This window comes from Centruroides sculpturatus, unplaced genomic scaffold, assembly GCF_000671375.1.
Source record: "Centruroides sculpturatus isolate CEXI.00-Female unplaced genomic scaffold, Cexi_2.0 scaffold93, whole genome shotgun sequence".
In the NCBI taxonomy this organism is placed as follows: domain Eukaryota; kingdom Metazoa; phylum Arthropoda; class Arachnida; order Scorpiones; family Buthidae; genus Centruroides; species Centruroides sculpturatus.
In genome coordinates, this window is record NW_019384297.1 from 141639 (window position 1) to 154182 (window position 12544).

The 12544-nt window shown below is 26.5% G+C and overlaps 1 protein-coding gene across 1 annotated transcript in view; it reads left to right on the top strand.

Annotated features, from left to right (window-relative positions):
* Positions 1–78: 78 nt before the first annotated feature.
* LOC111626857 (muscle M-line assembly protein unc-89-like) overlaps positions 79–12544 on the top strand; it is a 38777-nt gene continuing 26311 nt past the window's right edge. Inside the window, exons 1-8 of the mRNA XM_023370411.1 lie at positions 79–173; positions 251–373; positions 2193–2381; positions 2450–2605; positions 2700–2870; positions 4335–4460; positions 4537–4725; positions 4805–4969. Of these exons, the coding sequence (XP_023226179.1) occupies positions 305–373; positions 2193–2381; positions 2450–2605; positions 2700–2870; positions 4335–4460; positions 4537–4725; positions 4805–4969 (1065 nt within the window). The 5' untranslated portion in view covers positions 79–173; positions 251–304. The remainder of the gene's footprint in view (positions 174–250; positions 374–2192; positions 2382–2449; positions 2606–2699; positions 2871–4334; positions 4461–4536; positions 4726–4804; positions 4970–12544) is intronic.

Sequence of the window (12544 nt, forward strand, 5' to 3'; positions counted from 1 at the left end):
CAGATATGGAAATCTTAGGGGCAGGAAGTCCTGTTTAACTCATATATATATATATGTATATATATTTTTTATAGATAAAGGAATTAGAAAATCATTATCATCAAATTAAAAATATAATACCAGATTTTAATACACTGGAAGGAATAACAAATTTTTATAATAAATGTAGTTCAGTAAGTTTTATGTGCTATTTACTATTTTATTGATTCAGTTTATGATTTTTTACTAAAATAAAATAATTTTCTGACAGATAGAAATTTGGTTAAATAATATAGGAGATAATTTTTTGAAAAACCATACTGATATGGGAAGTAATTTTACCACTGCTACAATATTTGTTGATTTACACAAACAATTTCATGCAGATGTTAAGGTACAGTAATTTTGAAATTTTATATATTTAACTAATATGAAGCTACTATTTATAATAATTACCAAAATTTAAAAAATGAAATACCATATTTTCTTGATTTTAAGATGCATATTTTTTTGCCTATTTTTTACTTGACCAAAATAAAGATTTTCCTTACAACCGAGGGCATTTTTTGTTTGCAGTTCAAAACAACAATCAGCATTAGTTGCAAGTAGACCACATAATGTATTATGACCCAATAATAGATACTTTTAACTAATTTTCTTAATAGTCATAACAGTTCAAATGAGTTTTACTGTGATAGGCATTTAATTTAAAGTTCTTTTCAACATTTGAAAAGCTTTCAAGATAACAAGTTGCAAAGGTAGAAAAGTTATTGTATGCACAATGGAACATGGAAATACAGCTGCCAAACATCTATATCATGGAATTTGGTGTTTATATTTTTTTCAAAACTGATTACAGTAAATTCTCAATTTAATAGACCTCTATTTAAGGGACAAAATTTCTGGTCTATATCATATGTCAAAATTAATACCTTGCTAATTTTAAAATGCTTTTTACATTTTTTTCTTTTCTTTAAATCCAAAAATTACTGCTCTTAACTTCACTCAATGGGAGTGTCTCAATATATTATCATCCAAAGAGGAATAAGTAGGAAATTGTTTTGTCTTTGTCAAATTTAAATTTTGTGTTCCTTTTAAGTATATTATTTGTTTGTTTAGATACAAATGAATTTTAATTATATTTATTTTTCAATGTATTAAAACATACTTTCCAAAAAATATTTGTTTATTTATTTTGATTTAGATCATATACTTGATTATTACAGTCTCAGAGCTACGGTGAGTAAGTTACATAATCATTAATACATATAGAAAACTTTTTTGTGAAATTAAACTTCTCATACATATTTAATTTTAATTACACAAACTTATCTGCATAAGTAAAAACAAATAAACTAATTTGTGAATTTAACATATGCATTCAGAAAACCTACTTTATTGCATAACAGACTTTCAGCTTTAATAGACACACCCTGTCATACTCCAAACAACTATCAGATTATATCATATTACTTTTCCACGATTATATTAATTAATTTCTAAATAATTTATCCTAGAGGGAGGTGTTAGGCACAATCTCTTATTAAATTTAATAATCATATTTATTAAGTAAATAGTTGTTTGGTGTATTACAAATTTATTGGGTTTAGAGATATTTGTATATGTATATAGATACTGCCTGTCTTGAGTTAGTCCATTAAATCGAAGCTTTACTGTACTTAAGAAATTTTATTTCCAAAAAATATCTTAAAACTCAATTTCACTCTCATGGTGTGTCTTAGAAATATGATGTGTCCTCAAAATTTTAAAAATAAATGTTATAATACAAGTAAATAATGAATCTTTTTTAGAAGCATAAAGGCAATAAAATTATGTAAGTACCTACTAACTTACATCTATAACTATTGAAGTATAAAAATAGATTATTTAAAATGCTAAATTAGTTTATAAAATTTCTGTTACATAAGTAAAGATGTGAGTATGCATAATTCAATATGACTGTATCTTATATGTTATATATAATTACAATAGTGAAATCCTCAAGTAAACAGATATTTTTATTTTGTCAATGGACATTTTACTTATGTTTTCACAGTTCTCTAAATAAATTTGAAATATGTTATAATTATTTTAAAAAATAATTATTATATAATTTTATATATTGTATATTAAAATTTATCTTTCAGCACAAATTATTTTTGAAATTTGTGAGTATTTTAATAGTTAAAAAGAAAAATAATTTATATTTATAGATGAAAAGTAAAGATATTGAAGCTTTAATAGATTCTTGTTCAACTGTAATGACAATAAGCAAAAAAGCGCTAAATGAAATACAAAAAAAAGATGAAATTCATCAACGTTGGCGAAAACTCTGTAATATGATAGAGAAAAGAATATATCTTTCAGAATCTTATGTTTTATTTCATCAGAATTATAAAGAGGTAATATTTTTATTAAGTGAATACATATAATAAGTTTTATACAATGAAATTCTTAACTTTTTAAATAGATTTATGAAAATATTGTAAATGTTGAAAAATTATTTAAACAAGCAAGAGATAAATCATCTGTATCTGAAGACATAGAAAGGAAAAGGATTTCTTTAGAGTGTGATATTAATAATATTAGACATTCTGGAACTGCATTTATTGAAGCTGCTTATAAGGTAATTTAATGCTTTTATTTATTACCTTTTTATTGTTAGAATAGTAAATTATAGAATTTTATTCATCCAAAATTATATATTATCAATTTTTCAGTTAGAGGATCCATATTTAGATACGAAATCTGCCATTTCATGTGTTGAAAGATTATTAAAAAATCTTAAGAATCATTATGATGATATGAATACTATTTGGACAGCTTGGAAATCACAACTTGCAGAAAAGGATAGACAAATATGGGAACAGTTCTGTAGAGATGTTGAAATGGTAAAAATATTAAAATTTTAATGATGAAATTTTTACAAATTTAAAAAATTCTAAGCTTGATATATTGTAGATATTTCTTTAAATTTTTATATTATTTTAATCTCTAGGATAATTCATACAGTAAATACATTTTATTTATTTAATTTTTCATTTGTAAAAAGAATTTAAAATTGTGTCGTTTGTTACAATATCAAAATGGGTTTTATTTAATATGTATCTGTGTGTATATTTAGCTATGAATAAAACAATTTAGTAACTTGATTATATTATATAAAATGTTTTAAGGATAATAACACAATTTGAAAGCATGGGCATCATTATTTGAAATCATTTTTTAATTCTAACCAATCATATGTCATCATAATTTTTCAAATTCATTTGTTCCAAATGTATGTTCATATTTAGAACAGTTCTGTAATCTGATAGTCATTGCTTAAGGCAATTTAAAACATTTGTTTTGCATTAAATTTACATTTGTAAACTGGAGTTTCAGTGTTTGGTGGATATTTTATACATTTAGCTATATATTCTGGTATTCGAACTCCCTCTATCTGAGTTTCTATTACAATGAAGGACGTTCTTTAGTACTTATTACATATCCAAATCTAATAATCTTGGAATTTATTTTTAGAAACGGCACGTGATTATAAGATACACGAGATTATTATGGGATGCGCACAACATATCTCCACGAATATAATTTATAAAAAAATTAATTATAATTTGGAAAAGCACGTGATTACCTTCCGTAACTGAGCACGTTCTTATTTAAAAACATTCGATTTAAGAATCCAGTACAGTAAATTTGGCCTGAAGAAGAGCCCAGGAGGGGCATCGAAAGCGTTTGCCAATCTTTGTTTGGAGTTTTCACGCCGGATATTGGTTAAGAAGTAAGCATATTTGTTGTATATGACCCGGTGTGGGAGAAATCCTTGGTAATCTTGGAATTATTAATATCTTCAAACTATATTTATGAAAAATTTGAAAGTTGTGCTAGTTAATTTGGGAAGCAAAGGTTCCTAGATATTTATTGTATTTTGTATAATGGCATCATCTATAATTTATTATCCCACTTAATACCCTCACTTTCTTGTAATATTATTAAATTTTCATTGCTGTCCACTGAATATATATTAAAGAAAATACAGTTCATGTACAATTCCTAATATCAAGGACTATATAAACTTATTTATTGTGTTACTAATAAACATATCCTTTAATGACCTCATTTAGTGTTTGTTAGAAAAGTAATTAAAAATTGTAATGTTGCTAAAAATACATATTGGTAGGTAAATAGATTTTTTTAATGTTTTAATGTCATTTGGGAAATTACTTGAGATTATTCAGAATGACTGGGAAAAAGTTAGAATTCTTTTCGTAAGAAGTAATGGAAAACTAAGATTTAAGTAATGGGATATGCTTACATATATTTATATAAGTATTTAATTTGTTAAATTTTTTTAGACAACTGAAAATGTACATAGACTTGAAGGAAATTTATTCCCAATTTTGTCACGTGATATGGATCAAGTTGGTATTGTAGTAGAATATTTGAAACGTTGTTCTGATGATACTGCTCCAAAAATAAAGGTACTTTGAATAATATGATATATTTATATGTATTACATAACATTAATATCTTCATAACAAAACTTATGTATTTTAGCAAATTCAGTCAGAAGTAGAAGCATATTTTAAAAGATCAGATTTCATATCACCATCATCAACTCTAAAGGAAGAAGAAGCTGTTATGAAATCAAAATTACAAAGTGTTTATGCAAAACTTCAGAAAGATGTTGCTTCTTATCAGATTTTAGTAGCAAACATGAATGCACTGTTTCATAATTTGAAAGAAGTAAGAATTTTATTTTTGTATCTTTTAAGAGATATCAATAATTTTAATTAAAACTTTATATATATATATATGTATTTAGTTAGATAATTTGATTGAAAAGCTACAGTCAGAATATCGAACAACAGTACTTTCACAGGACGCTACTCAAGCAGAAATTCAGCTTCAAAAGTTAGATACTACACATACTACAATTACAGAATTGTTCAAAAAAGTTGAAGAAGAAGCTAAAGAATTGATAAACAAGATTTCTNGATATTAAGTCTGATAATCTCGGTGGTAGAGGATCGTCTGTCATTTTATATTATTAATTAAACACTCGTTTAAATGTTTTGTTTAAAATTTTTATAGACATTTGAATAGAATGTTCGAAAATAAACTGTTACAACTGATAAATATACAATGGGGTGATTATAATACCAGTGAATGTCTGTCGGTGTTTTTGTTCATCTCTTATGCATTTTATTTAAAAAGTTTTCTATAGAGATGTTAAAGAATTATTAAAAAAAACTTAACAAAAAAGTTTTATTTCAGAGTAAAAATACCTTTCAACTGAAAATACACGAATTGCAGCCATGTATGACAGAAGTAGGAAGTTGCCTAGAAGAATCTTCCAGTTTATTAAACCAACACAAAGACGTAATGGAAAAAATTCGGGTAGGTTCTCCTTCATTTTTTTTAAATAAACTTTTTTACGGGTAGAATTATAGAAAATTAATAATCGAAATTTAATAGAAACAACAAAGCCCGGTTGAAGAACTGTTGCGCCAAGTGGACGGAGCCGTAGTGACTCAGAAATCGAAGGCTGTTGTGTACGATTGTATGGCCAATAATCTCAGTCAAGCTTGGAAAAATGTAAATGAACAACTAGAGAAACGCTTAAAATTATTGGAACTGGCCGTATCATATTACTCGAAAGCTAAAGAGGTAGAATCATTAACATAAGCATTTATTTTCTAAGCCATAACATAACCTTGATTAATCATTCTTAGTATTATAGTCTACTGTGAAATTGCACCTACTAACACTTCTGCACTTTACAGAATCTAAAATTTTATGGTGTTAACTAATCCTAGCTGTTTTATGAACGTTTAAGACAATTCCTTTATTAGATAGATGATCATGCATGATAATAAATGATTGCTTTAAAAGTATGAAACAGCTTTGAAAGTAATAATTGTATATTGGAGTTTCTATATTTCTTTTCATGCATAGAAAATATTATAAATAAAATCTAATAATGTTTTTTTTTTAATAATAAATTAGAAATTTCAAGTAAATATCACAATAAAAAATTTTGGAAAAACGATTAAGAGGATTTGAAAACTTCTAATTATTTACATAATTTCTTCTAGAAGTATTATTTAATTAATATATAATTAAACAGCAGACACTTATTTATCATTTACATAAGAATATGTTTCAAGAGATTAGGATTTACAGAGAAAAAAATTTTCTGTTGGTCCACTCAATAATTAAATTCATTAAATGCTTATTTGGTCTAATACAAAGTTTGCATTTTTTAATGAAAAACATAACATTTTTATATAAAATAATGTTATAGAAATATATATATATATATATATTTAGATATTAAGAATAAAGAACAACCTCATGTTATACTTTCAGTAAAATATTAAATTAATATTCAAATATTAAAAAAATAAATTGCAGTTATTTGTTGTTTTATTTAAGGATTTTAAAGTATTATAAGTTTAGGTAATTACTTAATTGCTCGTTGTGGAGAAGCATTACTTTACTTTCCTTATCGAGAACAATGATGTAATTCACTGTTTCGTTAAGATGAGGGTCCTTCCTTTATACCAAATACGATAAGATCTTATCTAGTAAAGTTACTGCCACTTAAATCGAAAATTTTTATCTAATTTTCCAGAACCAAGAGGATAGAAGAAAACTATAAATCGTTCACTTTTAACTAGTAGAATTCTTGCTTTTACAGTATTATCTTTATAAAATTGTGTAGATTTATATTAGATAATAACAGATTGAAAGAAATTGTGACCAGAACTAAATGACCACGACATTATACTTATTAATATGATTCATTGATAACGATGCTGTAAGGGATGAAATAATCATCTATTTAATTCTATCATATTCTTCATGCATTATTCATCATTTGTATGTTATCTTGTTAGGATGTGCAAGATCCAATAGTTTCTTGGATGATTTTGCATATAATAGTTTTATTAACTATATATTTATCATTTCAGTATAAAAATAAATTTAAACTATAATTACAGTAAATATGAATATATATTTTTTCTGATTTTATAACCGTCTTATTCCCTGTTGTATTCGGCATTATACAATAGGCGCAAAATATCCATACGGATGATTGCACGTTGCTGAAGAGGAAGTCTTCTCATTGTAGATGCAACAATCTGTCCAAAATAATGTTCTTCATCTTCGGGTGCTTCAGACTCCATTCGTTGTTGTAATGATTCGAGTAATGCCGCAGCTCGAAGCTTTAATTTAGACCGGCGATGATTCTTATTATTTTTATTATAATTATTGTTCTGTTGTAGAGATTTGGTTTGATTTTCTAACGATATCGACTTCAATTTCGGTGCTGTTGGTACACATATTGGTACCGACGAATTTGATGTCACTGAAGACGACACTGATAATGGTACAAAGGACGTTGGCATCGATATTGGTACTACCGGAGTTTGTATCGATATTGGTCTCAGCGGGGGTGGTTGTAGGTCGTTCTGTAAGATGCCATCTATTTTTGGAACGATATATCTCGGTTTTGCAGATATTAAGTCTGATAATCTCGGTGGTAGAGGATCGTCGTCGTTACGATAGTCATTCTCCTCCTCGTATATTTTAGCTTCAACATCAGTATCCTTATCAATTTCGAGGTCGGATGATTCTTCACCTTTTGTCTGTGAAATCTTCAGATTACTGACAAAAAGATTAAATTGTTTTTAATACGCTTTCTACAGTACAAAACAAAAAAAAACTTTATTATTCGAATTTAGCTAACTCTTAAGTTGAATTTAATATTTATATTAGCTAATATTTCCTAAGAGAATAAAGAAATAATGCATTAATATTTATATAAGTCTGCAATCTGAAAATTTCTGCCTAATTAAAATACAATAATTGAATAAAAATTAACTTAGAAACTCGTAGAAATAAATACATAACAGTTGAAAATACAAAAAAAAATCTGNTTGCCATAACTTAACAAATAAACAAACATATACTTTGTGCGTCAAAATTTACAGCTATGTTTTCACTTTAGATTGTTATAAATTAATGTTATCAAATTTGTCGGGACCACGCGGTAGATTTTCTCAGTATGATGCAAGTCTTCGAAATTCCGCCGCTTATGCCACCTCTTAAATGCTGCTTGTTCCACCCCATTATGGTGCCGCCTAATGCGGCTGCATCTCTGCATCATATCATAGCACAGCACAGCCCTGAAATTTGTATAAACTTAGAAAAAGATAAGTATAATTTAAGAAAATGAAATCACAAATACAATACAATTAAAATATTTTTTAATGTCTTAAAATAATAATAATAATGAATTAATAAACATTATCACTAAGCATTAGTGATAAAAAGTTTTTTTTTATTTTTAAAATAGCTGTATCCTTTATTTTATTTGTTACTTACTGCCATTAAAGTGAAAATCATCTAACAAAGATTATCAGTTTTATATTTTAATAGAAAATAATATATTACATATTTAAATCAATAAATTTTATAATAAAAATTCCAGGTTTAAGTAAATATTGAATTATTAATACAGAAAAATTATTCCATGGAATTCAATGAGAATGAGATTGCAAATTTTCAGAGTAGATTTTAATGAAGAAAATTTTATGCAACTTCAAATTAAATTTTAAAAGTTGTGCGTTTTGAAAAAGAAAAAAAAAACTATTTTAATTTTAAATAAAATATTATATTATTTTATTGTTTCTAGTTTTGTATTCAGAATAACATATCAGTGATACTTTAGTTTACAGAGCATTTGAATAAAATTCAGTCTGATCTCATCGATGATACTTTACCTGCCGATTCTAATATGTGCCATATTCAATTACAGCATTTACAGTATATCAGAAAAGGTAAATCAAGTTTTAATAAATCTTTACTCCTTTCAAATTAAAAATAGTTTCATGATCTATTTCAATTTTATAGATATTTATTTATCAAAACTAAATAGAAAAGGTTTTTTTTTTTACTATTTGGCAAAAACATTTTTCTTATATTTACTTTAAATATTTACATCAATATTTAATAAATGATTTTATGATAAATATTTCAGGTATTCTAGAATCATCACTTCATACATTAAATGCTGGCCATATTTTGCTGGAAGAATTGCATCAAGTAGGAGAAGATAATTTGGGTGATGCTCGACCAAATCATGTTTATCCTGCCGTCCAACAAGCCACGAGCATAATTGAAAAACACATGGAATTATTGCATGATCAGAAATACAGGATAGATATATTCTGGAATAAAAGAAAACTGATTCTTGAACAGTGCTTAGAAATATTCACTGTGTCAAGTGAATTGGAACAGGTAATATATATATTGAAATTTAAGTACACTTACTAATATATATATATATAAGAAACATCTCAAATTAAACTTACAATAAATATATTCTAGATACATAATTTACTAATAGAAAAAGTTCAGAACAGTAAATTTAATAATGAATTGGGTGATTCAGTTACCACTGTGGAAAGACTCCAGAAGAAGCACAGTCAGTTAGAAAATGAAATTAAGGTAAATTATTTTAATAAATAAATCATAGATAATTAGCTATATATATTATAATTGATATTATATTTAAAATACTTTTGTTCATAAATTCACATTCCTGAAGTGATATTTGATATGTTTGTATGAATGTTTTTCATTACTTACAGATACCTAAGAAAACTAAAACAAATTAATTTTACATTTGTTAATTACTGATAATAATATATATTATTTTCATGTATAATTTAATTGTTCTACAATTAACAGAAATTTTAAATATTTTATTTATAAACTTTGTTTAATTTAGCTATAATATCATTTAACTTCAGAGAAATTAAAAAAACATAAAATATTAAATTGACATGATAAAAATAAAATAAGAGGTTTTAATATTATTTAATGCTGAGAATAAGGTCTCACAAAAGTATATAGAGGGAAAAATTGTGAGTAAAGCAATCACTAGATTTTTCAGGGTGCTAAAAGTGTCTGGTAATCTGTTCCAAGCACTCAAAATTTCCTGTTCATAGTGACACTCTTTGTCATTCTCCAAGCGATTCCTTTCCAGAGTCAGATGTTTGACCTCAAGTCAACAAACACTTAAGCCTAGATGCTATCTTAAAATTCTGCAAGTTGCATCTCCAAATCATCAATTTGTATCCATTGGAAACCATTTAATTTCAAAGTACTGAAGACTACTTCATCTGGAAACAATGCATGTCACCCAAAATGTGTGGTGTGTCACCTTTGACACATGTGTCATAGGTTTGCTATAACTGGCTTAGAGAGTTCCCCCATGCAGGTATGAAGGAAAACATATCCAATAAAGTAAACATGCTCTACAACTCAAATGAAAGAAACAAAAGTTTATTTCACCCAGGGCTGTGGAGTCGGAGTCGTGGAGTTTTGGTGTTTTAGCTGGAGTCGGAGTCAGATGGTAAGGAAAAGTCGGAGTCGGAGTTGGAGTCGGTAGATTTTTATGCGACTCTACAGCCCTGGCAAGGCTGTGGAGTCGTAGTCGGAGTCGTGGAGTTTTGGTGTTTTAGCTGGAGTCAGAGTTGGTAGATTTTTATGCGACTCCACAGCCCTGATTTCACCATCCTTAAGTTCAGTTCAAGACTCAGTTATCATAATATATACCTTAATTATCCATATCTCTCCTGCACTTGCTGTTCGTTACACGCACAACTCGAGAACAAAGAAAGGAAATACTACCTTGCCACTCTTTGACACCTACTTCTTACCTCATCTTTTCGTCTCATTTGCCAAGCCAAAAATTTGCTCTTTGTCCTGTAGGCCTGCACAAGCGTTCTTCTAGATCTGGGTCCCTCTGATGTCATTGAGCCCTGAGAAGCTTGGATTCTATCTCAACCCTTCCAACCATGACAAGCCCATTTGATAGAGAACCATGTGGTCTTAAGACCACACTTCATTAAAATTAAATATTCAATATTAAAACAAAATTGTAATTATTATTAGAAGAGAATCATTGCTGAATATTGTGTAATATATGAATAATATAATTTTTAAATCATTAAGCTCGTAAATGATTTTATATTTCTGTTATCATCTTTTTTGTTACAAATATGAATTATTATTTCCAGTACATTTAACTTAATTTTGTTTAACAAAAATATTATTTGGACTTGATATCTTATTTAAAATAATAATAAAATTGTGAAATTCAAGAAACCAAAACCTATTTCTCAAAACAAATTTTTTAATAAAACATTTTAATTCTTTTAGAAGAAAGCTCTTTGAAATTTTAAAATTTTATAATGGTTGAGTGAATAAAATTTTATAGTTAAATATAAAATTTTATTCAGCCAAAGTTCTATATTTATTATCAGTTTTTCAGTTAGAAGATCCATATTTAGATACCAAGTTTGTTTTGGTTTCCTGAATTTATCATTTGTTTTATGAATTTAAGTTTGTTTAGTTTTAAATAATACATTACTAAGGAATATTTACTAAAATGTTTCTATTATTAATTAAATATGTTAATTGAATTTTATACAATAATTACTTTTTTAATGAAAAATAAATGTAAATACATATTAAAAATAATGTATTTTTGTTCAATAGGATATTCAAAATCGTGCCATTCATCTATTACATAAATTAGAGAAAGCTGCTATTGCTTCCAATCCATTATCTGAAAGTGTAAAAACAAAAGCTTATTGTATGCTTTCTGAATGCACAGAATTTTTTGCTCATCTTGAAAATAGAAATCTTTTATTATGTGTAGCACTCTCATTTTTTACTGTAGCACAACAGGTAAATAAGATTTACTGTATCCTGCCGATTCTAATATGTGCCATATTCAATTACAGCATTTACAGTATATCAGAAAAGGTAAATCAAGTTTTAATAAATCTTTACTCCTTTCAAATTAAAAATAGTTTCATGATCTATTTCAATTTTATAGATATTTATTTATCAAAACTAAATAGAAAAGGTTTTTTTTTTTACTATTTGGCAAAAACATTTTTCTTATATTTACTTTAAATATTTACATCAATATTTAATAAATGATTTTATGATAAATATTTCAGGTATTCTAGAATCATCACTTCATACATTAAATGCTGGCCATATTTTGCTGGAAGAATTGCATCAAGTAGGAGAAGATAATTTGGGTGATGCTCGACCAAATCATGTTTATCCTGCCGTCCAACAAGCCACGAGCATAATTGAAAAACACATGGAATTATTGCATGATCAGAAATACAGGATAGATATATTCTGGAATAAAAGAAAACTGATTCTTGAACAGTGCTTAGAAATATTCACTGTGTCAAGTGAATTGGAACAGGTAATATATATATTGAAATTTAAGTACACTTACTAATATATATATATATAAGAAACATCTCAAATTAAACTTACAATAAATATATTCTAGATACATAATTTACTAATAGAAAAAGTTCAGAACAGTAAATTTAATAATGAATTGGGTGATTCAGTTACCACTGTGGAAAGACTCCAGAAGAAGCACAGTCAGTTAGAAAATGAAATTAAGGTAAATTATTTTAATAAATAAATCATAGATAATAATTAAGAAAACGTG